This window comes from Pan troglodytes, chromosome 9, assembly GCF_028858775.2.
Source record: "Pan troglodytes isolate AG18354 chromosome 9, NHGRI_mPanTro3-v2.0_pri, whole genome shotgun sequence".
NCBI lineage: Eukaryota > Metazoa > Chordata > Mammalia > Primates > Hominidae > Pan > Pan troglodytes.
In genome coordinates, this window is record NC_072407.2 from 61,337,057 (window position 1) to 61,361,915 (window position 24,859).

At 39.3% G+C, this 24,859-nt stretch overlaps 1 protein-coding gene across 1 annotated transcript; it reads left to right on the forward strand.

Annotated features, from left to right (window-relative positions):
- The first annotated feature begins 190 nt into the window (after window positions 1-190).
- Window positions 191-20,696, forward strand: FAM111B (FAM111 trypsin like peptidase B). The gene is given in 5 exon segments (XM_003317993.6): window positions 191-571; window positions 1,943-1,987; window positions 2,815-2,981; window positions 17,465-18,185; window positions 18,188-20,696. Coding segments are annotated over 3 exon segments (2,202 nt in total). The 5' UTR covers window positions 191-571; window positions 1,943-1,987; window positions 2,815-2,900; the 3' UTR covers window positions 19,588-20,696.
- Window positions 20,697-24,859: the final 4,163 nt, after the last annotated feature.

Sequence of the window (24,859 nt, forward strand, 5' to 3'; positions counted from 1 at the left end):
GCGCGAAACCTCCAGGCACCTCCCACTCCGCCCAGCTACCGTGCAGCTCCTCCCTAGCCTCCACTGGGAGACAGGGGACGCCCATGAGCGGGAAAGAGCAGGACAGTGATTGCTTAGTTTATCCTGGGACGCGGGAACTGGCCGTGGACTGAGTGGTGCCGGGGAGGGGATCACTGAGACCGGGAAGGGTCATCCAGACAAATAGGGAGGGTGGGCGGGTTGGCGCGCAGTCCCCTCGGCCCGGCCTTCAGACCCACCTGCGCGCGCACAGGCGTGCGCGCTCATCCGGTCCTTCCCTTCAATCACTGTCTGGAGTGATGATAATTGGCTTCCAAAGTGGATGAGAGATGAGTCATTTACATCCAATGAGAGAAAAACAGCCTCCAGAGACTCTTCGTCCATTGGCCAGCGAGAGTGTCAGTTCCCAGGCTCCTGCCGCGCACGGGCGAGCCCTTCTAGGCGGGAAAAGTTCAGCTGAGAGATATAAAAGAGCAGTCTTTCCAGCACCTGCGAATCCAGAGCGGCGGGCACTGACGGGCACTTGCACCGTGTGGACAGACTCTCCGGTTCTGTGAGTGGTTTTTCTTTTCCCGGGTCGGACCTGGAGTTCTTAGGGGGATGGCTGACAAGGGCAGTAGGCAGAAGGACCTCAGCCCAAAGTCAAGGGGGTTTTGGATGGGGAGCTGGGCAGCCGCCCGTTGTAATTCCCTTCCCCCTGTCTCAGCTTCAAAGGCCAAGAGTTGTACTCCTGAAGAGATACTTAGAGATCATCTGGGTGTTCCTGAATCTCGAGAGGGTCGTTTGACCCTGGTGGGTCCTTTCCCTGCCCGGTGCCGTTCGCGCCCATAGAAGGAGACCAGGTTCGGTTAAGCAGAGCAGAAACTATTCACTGATCAAGGAATGGAGTAGGAGAGCTCCTGCTCAAAGTGCCTGGAGTGTAGTGTGAGGGTGCTTCTTAAGGTCTTTTAGGGCACGTAGTTGGAAAGCAAGGATTTCTGGAAAGAGATGGGGCTTTCCAGAAACAGCTGAATGTGGCAGTCTTCTATTTTCTGTTGCCACCCAACACTACATGTGCCTAGCAAGCTGCGTTTCTCCCCGAGGCACAGATTGAGGTATGGTAATTAGCAAGGATTCGGGTTAGGGTAGCGCTTCTAAGTTCGTTTCCCATCTTGTAGTACGGTGGTTACTGACATCCAGTCTCTGTTTCTGTAAGCAAGCACAGCTTCAAGCACAGGTTACCTTCACAGGTTCTGGGGCTTTAGGAAAGCATTGAGGTCATCCTGCGGTGACAGAGGCAGCTGTTCAAAGAACTTGGTGCGCCTTTGAGGCGGGGGTTGTGGAATGAGGCAGGTAAAAATGCAGATTCCATAGCCACACCCCGACATACTGAATCAGAGTCTGTGAGGGTGGGATCTGGAATCCTTTTTAAAAAGCTCAGAGGAACCAATTCACACTAACAATAAAAGTTTCATCTGAGCCAAAGTCCTTAATCTAGAAATGAGGAAATGGGGATCCCTAAAAGGGTTACAGGGAGAGGGTTGGTGGAAAGTTAGACTATGACAGTTTTAGGGTGGTTCTTTCCTGGCCTTGGGAAGTTTTCTCAGCTGCTGCTCTGATCAGTACACAGCTGAATGCTTTAGGGGAACCCTCTTCATATATCCAGAGTTCCCTCTCTGTGCAGGTCTCCCACCATGTCTTTGGCCTGTGACCTCTTGTCACCTTGGTCTCTCAGCTTTGTCTCCTTAAATCTGGAATTCCTACTGGTTTTGTCTTGCTGCCCTTCCTTGCCACACTGGCCTGGAATTCCTCAAGGTAGTCTGCTAAAGTGGATTATAGGATAGATTTCAATTGTCACTGTCCTTAATTGCATAATGTCCAGTTCCTTGCAAACCATTGTTTCATATGTTTTGCTCTTTTTTGTTTTGTTCTGTTTTCATACTAGGGGGAAATCCAGTCCCTGTTACTCCATTTTGGCCAGAAATTCAAGGTAATGACTTTTAATGTTTCTGACTACTAGTTCTATCTTCTCTCTCACTTCTGGACCTCTCTCTATTCACTGATATTTCTAGTCATTATGGGTCATATTTATCCACTTTTTAAGTGCCTGCTGATTTTTTTATTAGATATCAAGCTTTGTTAATTTCACAACTTTGGGTGCCAGAAATTTTTACATTCCTATCAATATTCTTGAGCTTTGTTCTAGTATGTTGATATTTTACATGGAAACCATTTTATACTTTCAAAGCTTGCTTTTATTTATTAGGTGGGAGCAGAACTAGGGCTAATTTTGTCCTACTGCGGAAGAAATACCTTTCAGAGTAGTCTCCCTGATACTTCATGAATTCTGAAGTTTTCTAGTCGGATTTTTGGGAATTGAAATTATACACAGTCCTGTATGAGCCTCAGAAATTGTTACATCTGCTTCTTTGGGGTACTTCTTTTCCTGTTCCTTTTCAACAGTTTCGTTCCACTCATGCATTGACCAAGCTGAAATCTCAAGGGATACCCACTGCAGATCTCTGATACTGTGTGCTCCTGTGGCTGTCTTCTCCCTAGTACTCTGTCGTACAAGCTCCAGTCATCTTGGCCTCCCAAAACTCCCTGCTTGTCTTCTCAACTCAGGGAAACTGCTAGACTCTGCCTGTTTCTCCTTCCTAAGATATGCCTTGGAAACTCCATACAGTAAGCTAAATAGCCATAGGGCTTACCTCATATGATTTTCTTCTCAGATATCAGAGATGAGGTCCCACACCACCTGATCTCCAGTGTTTGAAAGTGGTTATTTCATAGATCTTGTTTTTTTGGTTTTTTTAGACATTTCAGGTGGCAGAATAAATTCAATCCTTGTTTCTCCATCTTATCGAGTAGTAGAAGTTAGTTACATTCTCTTTGAACTCATCATGAATTCCATGAAGACTGAAGAAAACAAGTCATTTAGCGCTATGGAAGATGACCAGAGGACTAGACCTGAAGTTTCAAAGGTATATCTACTTTTTTACAACTCCTCAGAGGAGTGATAGTCTAACTATAGTGCCATATGAGGTTCTTGGAGATAAGTTCTTAAACAATGGTCGTTATAAGCCCTTCTCTTAGGTAGTTTAAAATATATTTGGGGAGCTCATACACATAAGTGCTTGTGGAAAGCAAAATGATAGGTTATGAGTTAACAATGCTAAACGTATGTTAAGACAACAAGATGACTAACAAACAATATAGACACTTAAAGTCTTGGAAAGTGTAGACAGGCAAAAATAATTAGCTAATGTTTTCTGAGGAAACACTGTGTGCCTAGAATTGTGTCCCATCATATGTATTATCTCATTTAACACTTAATAGAACTATGCAGTAGGTATTATTATCATACTTATTTTATAAAAGAAGAAACTGAATCTCAACTTGCTTATAGTTGCAGAAGTAATGGACTTCAGAGCAAGGATTTAAACCTAGTCCATCAGACTGCAGAGAATGGTTTTTGACCCACACTATTTTGCTCAAAATATGCAAAATGATAATACAAAATTGAGACATAAACAAGTGATTTTAGAGTACAGAGAGAAGAATGCTTAATTCAGACTTAGGAAACTACAGCAGCGTCATATGAGAAATGATTTATTAATGAATAATAAATCTAAAATTGTCAAACTCATAGGTGTCGAAGTGGTTGTTGGGCTGGGAATAGAGAAAAATGGATGTATTAGTCAAGGGGTACAAAGTTTCCTTATACAAGGTGAATAAGTTCTAGGGATCTGTACAGCATGGGTGCCTATAGTTAATAACACTGTTGTATACTCAAGTTGTTGCTAAAATGATAGATCTTATGTTAAGTGTTCTAATTACAAAAATAATAAGAGGGCAGGAAGAGACTTTGGGAGGTGATAGATAGGTTGATGGCATAGATTGTGGTTATAATGTATCTCCATACTCATCAAGTTGTATACATTAATTATGTACATTAATTATGCATTTTGTATGTCTAAAACTAAGTTATTTTTTAAAAAGAATGAATAACATTTCACTAGTGTATCAAGGATGAAGGAATGGCCTAAGTAAAGTCATGTACACAGGAAAACATATTTGGGGAACAGGATAGCTGCATTTGATGCTTTATAAGGAGAATTCAAGAATATGGTAGGCAAATACTGTTTTCTATACTGGTAAGGTAGTATGGTGCCAAGATCACAGTAGGCTTTATATCAATAAGAGCTTTCCACATTTCCAGTAAAAATATTTTCTAATTGTGAAACAATAAAATGGATTCACTGGTTCACATGAGTGGACATTCCAGAATTCAGCTGAGCTCTTAATTCAGTGGTATACAGTTTCTTTAAGGACTTGTTTGTGTGTTCAGTCTCTGTGTTCTGCTTTTCATGTTATCCCCTGGCTGGCTTTCTGCATAGTGACAAATAGAGCTGCAGTAATATCAGATGCTTTACTCTCCCTATAATGAGTCTATCCTGGTTTCCTGAGGAAACTTCTCTTTGCCATCTAATTGTCCCAACTTAAGTAGCTCACCCATTTCAACACAAAACCTTGTGACTGAGAGGGCACATATAGATATTCTTAAGCTGTCATGAATTCATTTCCATACGTGTATGGCTCCTAAAAAGTGTGAGAGAGGTAGAATAGCTTTCTGGAAAATAGCTGCAGTATCTTTTTTTTCTTTGAATTCCATGTGTAGGTTTTTGGATTTCCTTCTGTAAATAAAGGAGATGTGTTTACAGACTTTATCTTTGTATTGCTTAGGAGGAGTTATTCAATTCACTTAAGACTTTGTTAAGTTAAATATTAATGTTAAAATGATTAGGGCTATTTCGTTCAAGACAATTGCCACTAATCACATGTGATTATGTAAATTTAAACTTAAATTCAACTTAACTAAAATCAAATAATGAAAAAGGTCAATAGTACAAATTCTCAGTTATATCACGTGTCAAGTACTTTAGAACCACATGTGGCTGTGGAATTAGACAGTGCAGATGTAGAACATTTCCGTCACTGCAGACATTCTATTGGGCAGTACTAGTCTAGGGCATCCAATTATAGAACAGAACTAGAGTATAAAACTGCCAAACTGTTCGTCTAGAAAATAGAATGAGAGGGAAAAATCAAAGTAAAGGAGGCAACAAAGCAAGGGAATATAAATTCAGAAAAAGTGGCAAAAGTAGAAGATACAAAAAAAGATGATAGAAATGAACACAAAAACCCCCACACCCAATTAATTGTCTTACAGATTATTTGAAAGGCTTTAACTTTTATTGTTTCCTTTAAATTTATGTATTTCATATACAGTAAAATTCAGTCTTTTTGGTATACAGTTGAATGGCTTATAACAAATGCCTGCAGTAATGTAACCATGACCAAAATCCAGAAGCAAAGCAGTTCCATCACCCTAAATAATTTCTTGTGTGGTTCCATCACTCTGTATAATTTCCTGTTCTCCCCACTTGTCCCCTATTCATCCCAGTCCCTGGCAACCACTAATCTGTTCATTACTCTAGTGTTAACTTTTCCAGAACATCATATAAATGGAACATACACTGAATCATACCCTTTGAGTCTGGCTTCTTTGACTTAGAACATTCCATTTAAGATTTATGAGTGTTGCATGCATTGATAGGTTTTTTCTTTTTATTGATGAGTAGCATTCCACTGTGTGAATGTATCAAAATCTGTTTATCCATTCACTCCCTTAAGAACATTTGAATTGTTTCCAGTTTGGGGACTTTGTATATAAAGCTGTTGTGAACATTTGCCTGCAGGTTTTTGTATGAAGATTAGTTTTCATTTCTCTTGGGTTCACCTAGCAGTGGAATTGCTGTCATGGAAAGTGTATGACATAACTTTAATTTTATAAGAAATTATCAAAATGTTTACAAAATGGCTGTATGATTTCTCATCCTCGTTACCAATGTGTGAGAGTTCCAGTTGTTTCATATTCTTGTCAACACAAAGTTTTTCTGATTTATTCATTCTCATAGGTATGTAATGGCATCGTTTTGTGGTATTAATTTGTATTTCACTAATGACTCATGATTTGAGCATCTTTTCCTGTGTTTATATCATCCACATATCTTTGGTGAAGTGTCTATTAAAATATTTTTCCCATTTTATACTTGTTAGTTATTGCTGAGTTTTGAGAGGGCTTTACATATTTTGGAAACAAGTCCTTTGTCATATTGCTTTTCTCATAATATTTGTGATAATTCCTGATATTTTATCTCTGTGTGGCTTGTCTTTTCAACCTCTTAGTCCTGTTTGGGGAGGGAAAAGTTTTCAACTTTGATGAAGTCCACTTTCTCTATATTTCTCTTTGTGGATCATGCTTTTGCTTTTACATCAGAGAACTGTGCTAAATCTAAGATCACAAAACATTTCTAGTTTTCTTCCAGAGTTTTGTAGTTTTAGGTTTAGTCTGCAATTGATTTTAAGTTTTATTAATTTTTTTGTATGGTGCAATATCTGGATCAAAGTTTGTGTTTGTGTAAATTGTGTGTTAATTGTGTAAAAAAATTAACACAATTGTGGATGATTAGCATCTTAACCATGTTGAGTCTTCCAATCTTGAACAAGATATATTCTCCATTTATTTTGGTCTTGTTTAATTTCTTTTGCTGTGGGGTACCTGGGAGAATAGGCAAACCTGGTGGATGAAGGCAGAGCAGGGAGTGGGTGATTGAAGGGGCAATGTGACTGGTGCATTATTCTCTCCAAGGCCACCAGACAAGGTGAGAACTAGAAAGATCAGAAGTACAAGGCACAAGTGACAGAGGTTAGTCATCCTGACATCATGCAGCTTTAAGATTGTCCAGAGAACTGTGAGTGGCTGCTATTACCTCTGGGTCTCTGGAGTATGTCTTGCCCCTTTGACGAGAAACCCTTGCTTCCTCCACCCTACATAAACTCCTCAAAAGAGAAACCTCTAGCACTGGAATCTCCCTCCCCAGACAAAAGCTCTGCACAGATGGAGTCATGTCTCTATCAGCGTCCCCCAGACTTAGAGTCCCCTGGAAACTGGATGGTCAAGATCATAAGTTATTGGGACTTATGTATGCCAGATGCAACAGTCTGCCGGGCACATTAGACACATCTTATGGGAGTCTCACCACACCTAGAGGGAAATGTTTTCCAATTTGACAGAAAACAGAGGGGAGGCATTTGTTCAGAATGCATTTGAAGCCTGGCCCCTCGGCAAACTTTACTGACCAGCTTCTACTTTAGGGACTAGGCATGTGAAAGAAGGACAGAGTCCCAGCTCTTGTGAACCTTACATTTTAAAGAGTGAAAGAGATTATCCAGGAAACAGACAAATAGAAAGTTTCCGCTAGTGGATCAAGAACATACAAAGGTAACAGAAAGTGGCAAGTGTGTGCCTTGGAGTGCTGCTCTGGCTAGGGAAGTCAAGAGGCCTCTGAAGTGGCCCTGAAGACACCCAAGGGAAGGCCAGACAGAATGGTGAATGCACAAGCCCTGAGAATGGCTAGGGCTTCCTGTCCAGGGCCTGAGTGATCACTGTAGCTGGGACCAAGGGGAGAGGAGCTGAGCAGCAGAAGGTGGGGCAGAGGGAGGGGTGGACAGGGGCCAGAACACTCTAGCCCCATGGGCCTTGGAAAAGAGGGGATGGGAAGATGCTTGAAGGGATAGAAGAGTTGAGAGTGGAGGCTATTCCAAAAACATCCAGGCTAAAGAGGAGGGGGCCTGCAGTGGCCTGAGACTGGGAGCTGAAGGGGCAGAAAGGAGGGGATGGAGTGGATGAGAGGTGTGAAGGAAAAGAGATGGAGAATGTAGGGCTTAAACTGTGGAGGCCAGAGAGGGAGCAGAAATGACAAGTAGGTTTTGACCCTAAAACCCAAGCACCTTAGCACTGACAGGAACTTCACCTTTTTCTTCCTTGTCTCTAATTGGCCAGGACAGTGGTGAGTACATAGTAGATATTCATTCAATCACTTTGATCATTTATTCAATGAACATTTCTTGCAAACCTACGTGCCTGGTACGTCACAGGTACCAAGGATATACCAGTGAATACAGTGATATCCTTGTTCTCTTGGAGCTGACACTGTAGAGGGAGAAAGGAAAAATAAATTGTGTGTGTTTGTGTGTGTGCATGCACGTGTGTGTGTGTGTTTTGATATGGGCAGAAGGGAAAAGAGAATGGCGGAGGCTGTTTTGGAAGTGATGATAATTGGCTTCTCTGATAAGGTGATATCAGAGACCTGAAAGGAGTGAGGAGGTGAGTCCTAGATGGAAATATCTAGAGGAACAACATTGAAGATAGAGAAAGCAGCAAGTACAAAGGTTCAGAGATGGGAGGGTGCTTGTTGACTGACCAATAGGTCTAGTGCTTGTTGACTCACTAATCAGTACCTGTGTCCCTTCCATTAGACTTGGAATTCTCTAAGGAACATGCCTGGGTTTTCCTCATCAGACAAGAGGGGTCAGAGAGGTGGGATGGGGGCCACTTTCTCTCTTTCTTTATGCTATTCTTTCCCCAATCCTGGCCAGGCTTAGAAGTAGGGGCCAGGGAAAGACAAGGGTTGAGTCTGTTACAATCTGGAGAAAAGTTACAGAAAGTCAAGGAATAGGAAGGTTCTGTACTATTCCAGAACCCACTACTCATATCCATGCTGTTTCTGCTTTTAACACCTGCAGGTCCCACCCTGTCATCCAGTTCCCCATCTTTGCCACTGTTGTGGCATCCATCACACTAAAACACCCAGCTTCTTGTGTTACCAGCCACAAGTTTTTAGTCTCCCATGCAATAGAAATTGACACAAGGCCAAGTGAGTTTCCCAGACAAGGCTTTATTAGGGGCTTATTCTTGAATACAAGGGAGACAGCACTGGAGTGAGAGTTCTCCAGATGGCTCCCCAAGGAGAGGTCTTTTTGCTGTTTTAAACATGGTGACATGAAAAGCATGATGTGTGCTAATATCATTGCATGTGTTGGGTGGAGTGTAGAGTGTGCAGGCCCAGTGAGATATCATGTTAGTACTTACATCACATGATCAAAAAATGGTGGATAAGCCCCTCCCTGGGTGGGGATTTTCACATTATAATGAGGCAAGCAATGAGGTAAAGTCCTGTGTGCATGCAAGCGATAGTTAACTCCCTTGAATGAGATTTATGGTAGAATGCTTCTTATCTTAGTTTCTTTAAGGTCTTACAGCCAGTGAGGATGGCACCAGTGGAGGTGCAAGTTCTGGTAGTCAGCGGGTGTGGAAAAATGCATTATTGGTGGTGGAGGCAGAGTCCCGTCCCTACTCTGTTTCACTTGGATATTTACCTCCCGGTGCATTATCTGCCTCTTTGGCTATCTTGACAGGGGTTGGGCATAATCTCACTTTGGGAATGCTGTGAATGTGGTCAATTCCTGCTCTGCCCCAAGGCCTCGAGACTGAGAAGGTACATAGAAGACTCCAGAATCTTAGAATCTCTACTCAGATTCCACCTAGACTCTTGCTTGTGTCCTGGGCCTTAGTCACTTCCTCCTTATTATTCCTCAGTCATTTCTGCTTCTCTAGCTAACTTGCTGACAGAACATGTTGCTCTAAACTCTGCTGATTCAAAACTCTTTCATTCTTACCAACAAAGAGTAACAGGCATCTCCAAATATGCCTGACCACACATGAACTCTTACAAGGCATACAGTGAGTGCAGATTACCCAATCCAATAATTTATTCTAATTTTAATTCTAGACACTCCCCTCCTGGTAAGGTGAAATGCTGTGTCCCAAAGGCCCTTTCCACAGAGCATTCTAGGGCTCAGTGAAGGGACATTCAAAAGAGCCAGGTCCTCCTTTTCCATGTGAGCCCCTTTTCTGGAGCCCAGAGCTATAGAGGGAAGAGTGACTGGCTTCTAGGACTCTTAACTGAGGAGAAGGCAGTTGAGGGCCATCAAGGAAAGGCCTCAGAGTAGACAGGAGCTAAGGTAGCTAGGCCTGGTCAGCTGTCCTTTGCCTTAAGTCAGGGGTTCTCAAAGCCTGGACCCTAGGATGGCAGAATCAACACAAACTGCAGCCTCAACCCAGATATATTAAGTCAGATCCTCTGGGTTAGGGCTCAGCAATCTGTGTTTCAAGAAACCCCCAGGTGATTCTGATGCAGAATGGTGGCAAGAACTCAGACCCAGACTGGGACTGTCAGGCAGGTGGAGTCCTGGCTCTCCAGTAGACTCTGAACGTGAGAGGTCATGGGCAAAGCCCTTCTGGACCTGGGCATCCCTTTCTCCATTTGACAAGCCCCAGGATTTTTACCAGGTCTCTGAGGCAGTGATAGAATCAGGTGAACATCTCAATGGGAGATGCACACACAATTGTAACCTTACCCCTTTCTCACTTAGAGGGAAAACAAACTACGTGCAGTTGCTTTGAATGTCTTTGGGTAAAGTCACAGGGGAGCTGCCTGCCCTCTGAATGAGCCAGATATTTCATTTACCCTATTTAGTTAGAGATCTTGCTATACCTTAAGCAGAAAACCCACCATCACTACCACATACTTTCCCACAACCTTGGAAAGGAAGAGACATGTTTGAGTTGGAATTTGCTATCCCTAGACCCTCCTTCCACTTCCACTCTTTTTTGGCATGGGGACTTTTCTGTACTGCCTCCTTAGGAACTCAGGTCCCATCAAAATGTGGAAAGAACAATTACATTTGTTTCACACATTTGCTTTTTTGATAGTTTCTGAGGAGAGTAGGAGGAGGGCAGGTTTTTCAAGCCTCCTTTAGGGATGCAAGTATGATTACCCCAAAAGGTTCCACCCCCTTCACACTTATCAAGGGTCCCCATAAGAGCCTGGCCTTTCACATATATTATCTCACTTACCAAGCACAGCTCAGAGATGTTAAACAAGTAGCCCAAGGTCACACAGTGGGTGGTACATGTAGCAGAGCCTGGATGTGTGCTTCCTCCCTCTGGACCCTACCACCTCCCTCAGAGGTTTCACAGGGCAAGCTGGGACTGGCACTGAATCCTCAGGCCACTTAGTACCCTGTCATGGCCCTCAAGGAATCCGCACCCCAGGCAAAGCCTTCTTCTGAGGTTTGGGAGTGAGAGAGTGACTCCCCAATCTTCCTCCTGTTACCAGTGGAGGGTCTTGACTAAAAGTTGTCCTGGTTCCTGGCATTTTAAAGAAAAACTTAGTAAAAACATACAAACAAAGCAGCAAAAGAAAGAAGCAACGAAAGCATAGATTTATTGAAGTGAAAGTACACTCCACAGAGTGGGAGCAGGCTTGAGCAAGGGGCTCAAGAGCACTGGTTGCAGAATTTTCTGGGATTTAAATACCCTCTAGAGGTTTCTCATTGGTTAATTTGTTTACACCCTATGTAAATGAAGTAGTGGCCCACAACCAGTTTCACTGGTTGTGGGAGAGGACCAACTAGAGGTACGTTCCATGTTTCATCTGCAATGCAGTGGAAAGCGGGAGTTGGGGGCATAATTTGCAAAAGTAGGAGCCTCTGATCCTTTTGTTACTTGACTGTGGAGAGGTGGAATTTTCCTTTTGATTCAGTTCCAGGAAGTGAGTGTGAATCATCCTTAGGTTCCCTGCCTCCAGGTCCTGTTCTTCTGCCTCACTCCTTCAGACCTGGGGCATCCCTCTTCTTGCCAGCCTGCTCCTCCCCTTGGTTCCAAGGGGGCTCCTGAAGGCTGCATTTGATCACTCAGCAGAACCTGAAGTGGGGAAGGCAGCCAGGTCTTGTTTAATTTCCTACAATATATTTTAGGACAAAAGTCTTGCATATCTTGTCAGAGTTTTCTTCATAGATTACCTGTCATCTGTGAATTAAGATAATTTTACTAATTTCTTTCTGATCCAGATGCCTTTTATTTCTTTCTGTTTTTTATTGCACTGGCTAAAACTTCCATCACAATGGTGAAGAGATTCTGCCAGAGCAAACATTCTTGTGTTTTTTCTAGTCTTGGGAATGCATTCAATCCTACACAATTAAGTATGATGTTACCTGTAAGTTTTTCATAACTGTTCTTCATGAGATTGAAGAAGTTTCCTTTTATTCCTAGGTTGCTGATATTATTAGAAATAGATGTCAGGCTTACCAAATGCTTTCTCTATGTCTGTTGAGATGATTCTGTGTATATATAGAAATTTTAATTATTCTAATTGGCTTATTACAGTGATATATTTTTCAAAATTAAACCAACCTTGCATTCCTGGTATTTACCTATTAGTTCTTGCATTTATGTTTATATTGGTCTGTAGTTTTCTTTTATTGTAATGTTTTGCCTGTATATTACAGAGCTAATATATCCCTATTGCTGAGGCAATGTTCTTTTTAGTATTGTACTCAATGCCTCACGAATTATGATGTTTTCCCTATGTCTGGTGGGAACAGCAACTATTCCCAGCCCTGTAAGATCTCCAGGGATTGTTCCTTCTAATCTTTTTGGGTAGCTGATTTCCCTGACTTAGGTGATTTCCTCACATGCATGTGCGGATCACTAGTCATCTGAAGACTTAATGGGGACCCTCTCTGTACAGTCCTCTCATGCCCTTTGAAAGCTAAACCCATTGGCTTCCCAGAACTTGGTTCCTTTTCCTCAACTCAGTTGCTACTGAGCTTTGCCTGGATTATTTTCCCTGCACCATGGCCTAGAACCTCTTTTCAGGCAGTAAGCTGGGGCAGTCATAGAGTTTGCATCATTGTTTTTCTGTTTCTCAGGTGTCACTGTCCTTCTTTGACTAATGCTCAATGTCTTAGAAACCATTTTGTATATTTTGTCCATTTCTCCAGGATTTTCAGGCAGGAGTGTAAATTAGTTCTATGTTATTCCATGGTGGCCAAAGTAGAAGCTCAGGATGCTGCTTTTTTTTATTTTTCCAAAGGCTTTAGTTTTAATTAGTGGAAATAATGGGCTATAATGGGCTTACTTTATCTTGGCTGCCCCTATTACTATCAAATACATAAATATAAACATACCAGAAGTTTTCTTAGCCAGATTAAGAGCATCTTCAAAAATCTCACAGGGAACATCATGTTAAATAATGAATCATTATAAGTATTTCCCTTATAATGAGGGAGAATAGAGGAGTGCTCACTATTACTGCCTTTATTTAGCTGGTAAATAAAATTTAATTTAGCCAATGCAGTGTGATAAGAAAAAATAGTAAAATATAATATTTGAGGATTGAAAAGAAGGGAACAAAGCATATTCATGAAATATCCACAGATGGTATCATATCTATTTTTGAAACAAAAAATATTTATAGATAAAATATTAGAATGATTGTAAAGTAGCATATTGGCTAGGGGTAAGGTTGATATTTACAAAACAAGGGATTTAGCTTAGTCAGCAATATCAGAAAATGTAATCATCAAAAATTATTTTATAATGCCTAGAAAAATATTATTTACCTGGGAATAAATGTAAAAATTATTTGTTAACCATTTATGGAGAAAATTATTTTGCTGAAGGCATGAAAATTAGACATAAATCAATGTCAAGATATACTAATGAGTAGAAAAGTTCAAAATTAAGACAATATTTCATGAATATACAGAAAAATATACCATTGGAATAGAACAGAGAGAGTAGAGACAGACTCACAAATTTCAAGATGTGACAATATCTTTGTATTAGTTTGTGCTATGGTGTGAATCTTTGCATCCCCCACAATTCATATGTTTAAATCCTAATCTCCAAGGTGATGGCATTAAGAGATGGGGCTTTGATGGGTGATTAGATAATGAGGGCTCTACATAATGTATTTTCTTAGAAAAGTCCAGACTATGTAGTCTCTTAGGGGTAATAAAGTACCACTGACTGTTTGGCTTAAACAACAGAAATGCATTGTCTCATGATTCTGGAGGTTCAAAGTACAAGGTCAAGATGTCAGCAGAGTTTGTGACCTGTTAGGGCTGTGAGGGAAAGATCTGTTCCAGGACTCTCTCCTTAGCTTGTAGTTGGCCATGTTTTTCCTATGGCTGTTTACCTCATCTTCCCTCTGTGTATATCTGTCTCTATGTCTATATTTCCACCTTTTCTAAGGATATCAAGGGTATTGGATTAGGGGCCCATCCTACTGCAGTGTGACCTCATTTTTAACTAAGTATATCAACAAGAACTGCATATCCAAATAAGTATCACATTTTGAGGTACTAGGGATTAGGACTATAACGTGAATTTTGAGGGGACACAGTTCAACCCATAACAATCTTATGTGGCAAAACTGACAGTACAGATCAGTGGAGAAAGAATGAACAATTCAGTCAGCATCGCTGGAGTAATTAGTTATCCACATGCAAAAAATAAAAAGTGATACCTACTTGAAACTATATACAAAAAATAATTCCAGATTAAAAACTTGAATGGTAAAAGCAACCTTTACAATTTTTTGAAAAAAAAAAAAAACAATTATCCTGTGAAAGGTGTTCTAATGGTATAAAAAGATTAATAAACTTGACAACATTAAAATTAACTCCTTTATGACACCTGAGAATGAAAAATCAAGAAGAAATTCAGAATAGATGTTTAACACATATGATGAATAAACAATTTGTGTCTACAATATTTAAAATACTCCTAGAATCAATAATAAAAAGAAAAATAATCCAGTATAAAAATGAACAAAAGACATAAACAAGCATTTTAGAGACTGAAGTGTGAAAAAGGGTTCAATTTCATTAGTAATTAGGAAACTACTGTTTAAACCCTCAGTAAGATGCTATTTCACACCCACAAGATTGGTAAACATTAAAATATGGATAACACCAAGCTTTGATAAAGACATAGAATAATGAGAACTCTCATTTCTCATTGGTGCAAGTGCAAGGTGGTACAACCATTATGTTAAATAATATGGCAATATCTATTATAATAAAGATGATTACTCATTTTCTTTTTCTCATTGCTCTCCTACTGCCTCATGTCTTCAAATATTTATTGATAAAATCTATTTCTGAAGTTGAGCAATTCCACTTCTAAGTCTATACTTGAGAGACACCCTTGTAGATGTGCACCACGAAACATTTTGAGGATATTCATAGCAAAATTAGCCACTGCTTATATTAGAAAAACCCCAGAAATAACAGAAATATTCACAAACAGTTTGTTTCTTCAGTGAATTCTCCCTAACTGTAAAAATGGATACAGAATTTCATCAACTAGAATGAACCTCAGAAAAGTAGTGCAGGCCGGGCGCAGTGGCTCACACCTGTAATCCCAGCACTTTGGGAGGCCGAGGCAGGTGGATCATGAGGTCGGGAGTTGAAGACCAGCCTGGCCAAGATGGTGAAACCCCGTCTCTACTAAAAATGCAAAAAATTAGCTGGGCATGGTGGCATGCACCTGTAATCCCAGCTACTCAGGAGGCTGAGGCAGAGAATTGCTTAAACCTGGGAAGTGGAGGTTGCAGTGAACCGAGATTGTGCCACTGCACTCCAGCCTGGGCGACAGAGCGAGACTCCATCTCAAAAAAATAAATAAATAAAATAAAATAAATAAGTAGTGCAAATCACAGAAGAACATATTCAGCTGGATCTGTTTATATAAAATCAAAACCAGCAAAATGAAACAGTGTACTATTTATACTTTTACTACATATGTATATGTCCCTAAATAAGTGTAAGACAATGATAATTTTAAAACAAATTCAGACTTAGTGGTTGTCCATGAGAATGAGAAAGGAAGATAAGATGAAGGAGGGACACACTGTATGCCTCTAATGATTCGTAGTGTGCTATTTCTTAGGTTGGGAAGAGATACATGGATGTTTAGTATATGAAATATAGGGTGTCATAAAATGTTTTTGCATGCATAATATGTTTTACAGTTTTTTACAAACACAGTATATGAGAGATAAAGGAAGAAGCTGAGTACTATTCACAGGATACTAGCTTGAGTAGTCAAATGTGTAATGACACCATTATCAGATTCAAGAACACAGGAAGAGGGGCACAATTAAATTTTATGACTCTGGTTTTAAAGGGGCTAAGAGTGAAATGCCTCTGACATATCCAAGAGTAGATGTCAAAGAGGCAACAAAATATTAATATCTGGAGCTTAGATGAGAGGTCAGTGCTGCAGAGATAGATTTGGGCAATAAGTATATGAAAACATGAGGTGATAGGAGATCCCCAAGACGAAAAGGAAATCACTATTCCTAAGACCTAAGCTCATTCCATTGCACCTACCTACTAAATGATCCAAGCCGAGCTGTACCTCCTGATTTTACTCTCTCCAGGCTTATTCCTCTATTTATATAGACTAGATCCAATACTTCAGACTTCACAATGATTTCCTTCCAAGTTATGTTGACTCTTGTCATATAATATTTTTTACTTATGTTTTTCATTTCTGTTGCCATCAGATTCTCAATATCTTGTATCCTGGGCTACTACCAACTGATTGTATATGAGTATTTATATTTATTTATATATCCCATCCTATTATTTATCTGCCATTTTAATATATTTTCTTAGTGCTGTCAAAACCATTGACAGAACAGAAACTAAACAGATTTTTAATGGGAATCCTTGAAAGGTGATCTTTCAAATATCTAAAAGATAAGTAAGTCCACCTTTACTAGTAAGTGAATAAATGTACATTCTAAAAACTGTCAAATTAGACAGAATTTTATCTATCAATTGGCAAATATTTAAAATAGTAACACTCAAATCCTTTTAAGGAATCAACCATAGGATTGAGGTTGGTCTCCTTGAGCAGCTGGAGAGAAGAGATGGGGTGAGTTGATACAATTCTCTGGAAGGCAGTTAGGCAGAATATATGTTGCAAAATATGTTTACATCCTCAGTTGCGGTATTTCCACTCCTGGGAATATGACCTAGGGAAATATTCAGATGTGCACACAAAAATGTTATGTTTGTAGGAAGTTTTGTCATATTTAGAATAAGAATCTGGAAATAATCTAAATACTCAGCAATGGAAGGATGGATTACAAATTATTATACAGTGAAATATTCTGTAGCCCCTCAACTTGTGGTTTCAAAGTTTGCTTACTGCACAAAGTAGTGACACATTGCCTAGTGAAAAATAAAGTCACATGCATCATAGTATTTAAGAAACATAAGATTTATATCTGCATATGAAATAATAGAGGGCTGTTTCTGATCCATTTCAAGTTAGGTATAAGGTAGGAGTCCAACTCATTTCTTTGCATCTGGATATCCAGTTATTCTAGCCACATTTGTTACAAAGATGATATTTCCCCCATTAAATGGTCTTAGGACCCTTGTTGAAAATCAAAGTACTACTTTTAAGAATCAGAAAACAAAATCAAAGTATACAGAGAAAAAAAATTAAAAATTAAAATAAAGTGTAGAATGAGTATCTAAATTGATAGAATAGTGATTGATTTTTTCTCCATTATTCGTTAACCATTATATTATCCAATTTTTATTCATAATATCTATTAGTTCTATCATTAGAAAAATATAAAACATTATTAAAGGTGATTCTTGTTAACCTCTTTAATCTTTCCTTTTTAAGGATACTGTCATGAAGCAGACACATGCTGACACACCTGTTGATCATTGTCTATCTGGCATAAGAAAGTGTAGCAGCACCTTTAAGCTTAAAAGTGAAGTCAACAAGCATGAAACAGCCCTTGAAATGCAGAATCCAAATTTGAACAATAAAGAATGTTGTTTCACCTTTACGTTGAATGGAAACTCCAGAAAATTAGACCGTAGTGTGTTTACAGCATATGGTAAACCCAGCGAGAGTATCTACTCAGCCCTGAGTGCTAATGACTATTTCAGTGAAAGGATAAAGAATCAGTTTAATAAGAACATTATTGTTTATGAAGAAAAGACAATAGATGGACATATAAATTTAGGAATGCCTCTCAAGTGCCTGCCTAGTGATTCTCATTTTAAAATTACATTTGGTCAAAGAAAGAGTAGCAAAAAAGATGGACACATATTACGCCAATGTGAAAATCCAAACATGGAATGCATTCTTTTTCATGTTGTTGCTATAGGAAGGACAAGAAAGAAGATTGTTAAGATCAACGAACTTCATGAAAAAGGAAGTAAACTTTGTATTTATGCCTTGAAGGGTGAGACTATTGAAGGAGCCTTATGCAAGGATGGCCGTTTTCGGTCTGACATAGGTGAATTTGAATGGAAACTAAAGGAAGGTCATAAGAAAATTTATGGAAAACAGTCCATGGTGGATGAAGTATCTGGAAAAGTCTTAGAAATGGACATTTCAAAAAAAAAGCATTACAACGGAAAGATATCCTTAAAAAAATTAAACAGAATGAAAATGCCACTGATGAAATTAATCACCAGAGTCTGCTACAGTCTAAGAAAAAAGTCCACAAACCAAAGAAAGATGGAGAGACCAAAGATGTAGAACACAGCAGAGAGCAAATTCTCCCACCTCAGGATCTAAGCCATTATAGTAAAGATAAAACTCACCAGACAATTCCCAGGATTAGAAATTATTACTTTTGTAGTTTGCCCCGAAAATATAGGCAAATAAACTCACAAGTTAGACGGAGGCCGCATCTGGGTAGGCGGTATGCTATTAATCTGGATGTCCAAAAGGAGGCAATTAGTCTCTTAAAGAATTATCAAACGTTGAATGAAGCCATAATGCATCAGTATCCGAATTTTAAAGAGGAGGCACAGTGGGTAAGAAAATATTTTCGGGAAGAACAAAAGAGAATGAATCTTTCACCAGCTAAGCAATTCAACATATATAAAAAGGACTTCGGAAAAATGACTGCAAATTCTGTTTCAGTTGCAACCTGCGAACAGCTTACATATTATAGCAAGTCAGTTGGGTTCATGCAATGGGACAATAATGGAAACACAGGCAATGCTACTTGCTTTGTCTTCAATGGTGGTTATATTTTCACCTGTCGACATGTTGTACATCTTATGGTGGGTAGAAACACACATCCAAGTTTGTGGCCAGATACAATTAGCAAATGTGCGAAGGTAACCTTCACTTATACAGAGTTCTGCCCTACTCCTGACAATTGGTTTTCCATTGAGCCATGGCTTAAAGTGTCCAATGAAAATCTAGATTATGCCATTTTAAAACTAAAAGAAAATGGAAATGCATTTCCTCCAGGACTATGGCGACAGATTTCTCCTCAACCATCTACTGGTTTGATTTATTTAATTGGTCATCCTGAAGGCCAGATCAAGAAAATAGATGGTTGTACTGTGATTCCTCTAAATGAACGATTGAAAAAATATCCAAACGATTGTCAAGATGGGTTGGTAGATCTCTATGATACCACCAGTAATGTATACTGTATGTTTACCCAAAGAAGTTTCCTATCAGAGGTTTGGAACACACACACGCTTAGTTATGATACTTGTTTCTCTGATGGGTCCTCAGGCTCCCCAGTGTTTAATGCATCTGGCAAATTGGTTGCTTTGCATACCTTTGGGCTTTTTTATCAACGAGGATTTAATGTGCATGCCCTTATTGAATTTGGTTATTCTATGGATTCTATTCTTTGTGATATTAAAAAGACAAATGAGAGCTTGTATAAATCATTAAATGATGAGAAACTTGAGACCTACGATGAAGAGAAAGGTAAACAAGAGTCATCACTTCAAGATCATCAGATTGAACCCATGGAATGTTAGAAAAGAGATGCTGTCTTCAAGAAAATATGCCAATAATTCCTGGCAAAGATTTCATGACAAAGACACTTAAAGCAATTGCAACAAAAGTGAAAATCGGCAAATGAGACCTAATTAAATCTTCTGCACAGCAAAAGAAACTATCAACAGGGTAAACACACAACCTACGGAATGGGAGAAAATATTTGCAAACTATGCATACAGCAAAGATCTAATATTCAGAATCCATTAGGAACTTAAACAGATTAACAAGCAAAAAAACAAGCAACCCCATTAAAAAGTGGGCAAAGGACATGAACAAACACTTTTCAAAAGAAGATATACACATGGCCAACAAGGATATGAAAAAATACCTGATATCACTAATCATTAGAGAAATGCAAATCAAAAAAATGCCATCACACTAATCAGAATGGCTGTTATTAAAATGTCAAAAAATTACAGATGCTGGCGAGGTTGCAGAGAAAGGGGAATGCTTACACACCGCTAGTGGGAAAATAAATTAGTTCAGCCATTGTGGAAAGCAGTTTGGTGATTTCTAAAAGAACTTAAAACAGCTACCATTCAAGCCAGCAATCTCATGACTGGGTATATATCCAAAGGAATATAAATTGTTCTACCATAAAGACATGCACATATATGTTCACTGCAGCACTATTTACAATAGCAAAACATGAAATCAACTTAAATGCCCATCAATGGTAGACTGGATAAAGAAAATGTGACACATATACACCATAGCATACTACACAGCCATAAAAAAGTACAAGATCATGTGCTTTGCAGCAACATGGATGGAACTGAAGGTCATTATCCTAAGCAAACTAATGCAGGAACAGAAAGCCAAGTACCACATGTTCTCTCATAAGTGGAAGCTAAATATTGTGTACACATGGACACAAAGAAGAAAACAACAGATATGGGGCCTACTTGAGGGTGGAGGGTGGGAGGAGGGTGAAGACTGAAAAACTGCCTATGGGGTACTATGCTTATTACCTGGGTGATGAAATAATCTGAACACAAAACCCTGGTGACATGCAGTTTACCTATATAACAAAACTGCACATGGACTCTTAAACCTAAATAAAAGTTTAAAAAATATATAATGCCAATAATTAGAGTATTGGAGGCTGTTTCCTTTAATAAAATTTCCTACTTAGAAAACTTTTAGAGAATTATGTGGATGTGCAAAACATGTATTAGAGCTCAAATACTGATTTTGTTTATCTTGGCTTTTTCAAGCCTCACTTAAAGTGCTTAGCTCACTTTTACACTTAAACATAATTTGTTATTTGTTTTTCTAAATGCCTAGGGTGGTACACCTTCATTACTGGCAAGGTGGTTTTTGTTCTCTGCCTAACTAGATAGTGGTAAATACACTGTTAAATATGGAAAAAATATGTATAGTTCCTCTACAACCCAAAATTATTTGGTAAACATAATTTATTTCCTTCCATGCCACCTGTGACATCAACCTCCATTGCAAATGGCCATAGAAAATTCCAATTTTTCAGTTCTTTCTTCTAATTCAGCAATAGCTAACTCTTTGGCAGATGAGAAGAGTAGCTTGCTCAGTCTCCATCCCCATCCTCTTATGTTCAGAGTCTAGAAAGCTAGAAGCTACATATTTCAGACTAATTTGCAAGTAAGATTCTGAATACAAATGAGATTCCTCCAAATAGATACTATTTGTAAGACAAAAGTAAAGTGGGGGTCCTCTTTCTTCCACTCCATCTTTTGGGAAGCTGGGTCATCAAAAAGTGAGTGTCTAGAGATAGTAGTGCTGCTGACTACATTCGGTGTCAGTGTCTAGTCATCAGCTTCTTGGGTATCTACAAGTGGTTTCAGCAGTAGCAACAACCAGAAACTGTTGCAGTGTCCATTCACTTTGATGGAGTGCAGAGGTATTTCTGATGGTAATAGTTCCTAATTGAGTTTTCTGATTTCTGGATTGCAGGTAAGAGAGTGTGTTCATAAACCTAATAATTCCAGTATTGGCCTCCTGATCCTCACTGCTGTTATCCTAAAGATTTCCAGCACTTGATCCTTGTATTAAATCTCTTTAACCTGCACTGAATCCTGACTGGTGTACCCTCCTTGATAACTTGCAATTGGTTGGACTTTCCAAATATGTGATAGTCTCAGTTGTGCGAAACCTGTAAATCTGACCTACATAAATTGTTCATTCAGAAATGCTAATCTTTATTCAAAAGCATACTGAATTTCAAAAAAAAAAAAAAAAAAAAAAACCAGCAACAGGAACTTAAGAGAGAAGTTTATTTCTCACATAATAGTCCAAATGCACAGTCCTTTGTGGTCATGGGAATTCCAACCTGTGAAGGTATTGTTTCTTCAATGAGGCTATACTACGGTCCTCAACATGCAACATGGCCAAAAAGGCTGCTAAAGTAGCCAACACACCTCTACTACAGCCAGGAGTGATCAGGAAGGACAGAGCACCTCTTCCTATTAAAAACACCATCTGAAAATGGCATATACCATGTCTGCTCACACCCAGTGTTCACAGTTCAGTTACATGGTTCACTTCACTGGAAAGGAGGCTGTGGAATGTAATGCTTATTCCAGATGCCCAGCCTAAATTCTATAACTGGAATAAGGGGAAAATGGACATTGGGCAAAGTCATAGTCTCCTAAGAGAAGTAACCAGGAGTTACTCACTACCCATCTCACCCCTCTAGTATATGTATGTCCTCTCCTTTCCACATGTGAAATGTACTTACCCACTTGCCAAGATGATCCAGATTTTCTGGGCAATGTGTATTTCTCTTCAGCACATCTGAATGCAGCTCCCCATGGTGCAGAGACTTATCTGCATTCCTCCTGCTCCACCCACATACCCAATATACTATAGTGGAGTATGAACATAATCCAATAAATTACATTTTTATTCAGAAAAAAAGGATAAATGGGAAATATAGCAGCCACAATCCTATGGAATGACCAAATTCTGTTGTGCAGGAATTTACATGATGTCCAGCTCTGGCAGGGGAGTACAATTTTTGATTAGCTCATACTGCGAGTCCTGGTTACTTCTCTTTGGAGTTGGAATGTCCTTCACTATTGTCCTTCATGCCCCCAGACTTTGTCCTGCAAGGTGTTCTCTTGTGTCTGTTTACAGTGGCCATTTCTTTTTTTTAAGTCTAGTTATATTGATCTAGTATTTATGTGCAGGAAAATTCATTCTTTTGGTGTACAGATCTATGAATTCTGACACAGACATAATTGAGTAATTACTACTACAGTAAAAAAAAGTACTTTTCATGAAATAAAACTACAGTGCTGTCAACATGCTTATAAAACTTTAATAACTTAAGTGTTTACCTTTCCCTAACTTCTAGATTTGTTCATTTTTGTTTTACATATGGATTGTTCAAGTCAGAATCCAAAAAGTCTATACGTTATATTTGGTTATGTGAGTCTCTAAAGTCACAATTTAATGTGTGTATTTCCCCTTTTTATTTTTCCTAATATTTGCTTATTGAAGAAAGTCATGTTTCTATGAAGTGTTCCACATTCTGCACTTTACCATTCATCCACCTGATGTCATTTAATGTGTAGCTGTAGACCCAGTATTTCTTGTAAACTGGTAGTTAGATCTAGAGGTTTGGTAATATTCAGTTTTGACTTTTTCCCAAGAAAACTTCCTAGGTGATGCCAAGAGATGTCCATCCTCCTACTAGCGTTTACTGTGGGCCAGTATCTGGTTCGCATTTGCATGAGCATTATAAAATTTATTATAAATACTACTGGCTTCCCAGGACTGAGTGTTGAATACAGAATCTCTGGAGAGTGCACCACTTCAAAAACTAAACCAAAGTCATGTTTCATCTTTTATTAAGAAATTTTAAAATCCATTCCAACAGAGTTTTTGATGACAGAGTTTAGCAATTTCTGATAATGATCTCTACATACAACTTGTCTTTTCCACCTAACCGTGTAACCAGGCTTGTGATGGGAGGGGCTGCCACTAAGGTCTCTGACATGCCCTAGAGACATTTTCCCCATTGTCTTGGCAATTAACATTTGGCTTCTCGTTACTTATGCAAATTTCTGTAGCTAGCTTGAGTTTCTTCCCAGAAAATGGATTTTTCTTTTCTACCATATGGTCAGGCTGCAAATTTTCCAGACTTTTACATTCTCCTTCCCTTTAAACATATGTTCCAATTTCAAATCATCTCTCTCAAGTTCTGATATGGTTTGGTTGTGTCCCCACCCAAATCTCATCTTGAACTGTAGCTCCCATAATCCCCACATGTCCTGGGAGGGACCCAGTGGGTGGTAATTGAATCACGGGGATGAGTTTTTTCTATGCTGTTCTTGCGATAGTGAATAAGTCTCACAAGATCTGATAGTTATATGAAGGAGAGTTCCCCTACACATGCTCCCTCTTGCCTGCTGCCATGTAAGATGTGCCTTTGCTCCTCTTTCATCTTCCACCATGATTGTGAGTCCTCCCCACCCATGTAGAACTCTGAGTCCATTAAACCCCTTTTTCTTTATAAATTACCCAGTCTCAGGTATTTCTTCATAGTAGTATGAAAATGGACTAATACAGTAAATTGGTATCACAGAGAGTGGGGTGCTGCTGTAAACATACCTGAAAATGTGGAAGCAACTTCGGAACTGGGTAACAGGCAGAGGTTGGAAAAGGTTAGGGGGCTCAGAAGAAGACAGGAAAATGTGGGAAAGTTTGGAACTTCATAGAGACTTGTTGAATGCCTTTGCCCAAAATGTGATAGTGATACTGACAATAAATTCCAGGCTGACATGGTCTCAGACAGAGATGAGGAACTTGGGCACTGGGGCAAAGGTCATTCTTGCTATGCTTTAGCAAAGAGGCTGGTGGCATTTTGCCCCACCCTAGAGATCTGTGGAACTTTGAACTTGAGAGAGATGATTTAGGGTATCTGGAAGAAGAAATTTCTAAGCACCAAAGCATTCAAGATGTGACTTGGGTACTCTTAAAAGCATTCAGTTTTAGTCATTCACAAAGATATCATTTGGAATTGGAACTTATGTTTAAAAGGGAAGCAGATCATAAAAGTTCAGAAAATTTGCAGCCCGTCGATGTGATAGAAGATAAAACCTCATTTTCTGAGGGTAAATTTAAGCCAGCTGCAGAAATCTGCATAAGTAACAAGGAGCCAAATGTTAATCACCAAGACAATGGGGAAAATGTCTCCAGAGCATGCCAGAGGTCTGCACGACAGCCCCTCCCATCACAGGCCCAGAGGCCTAGAAGGAAAAAGTGGTT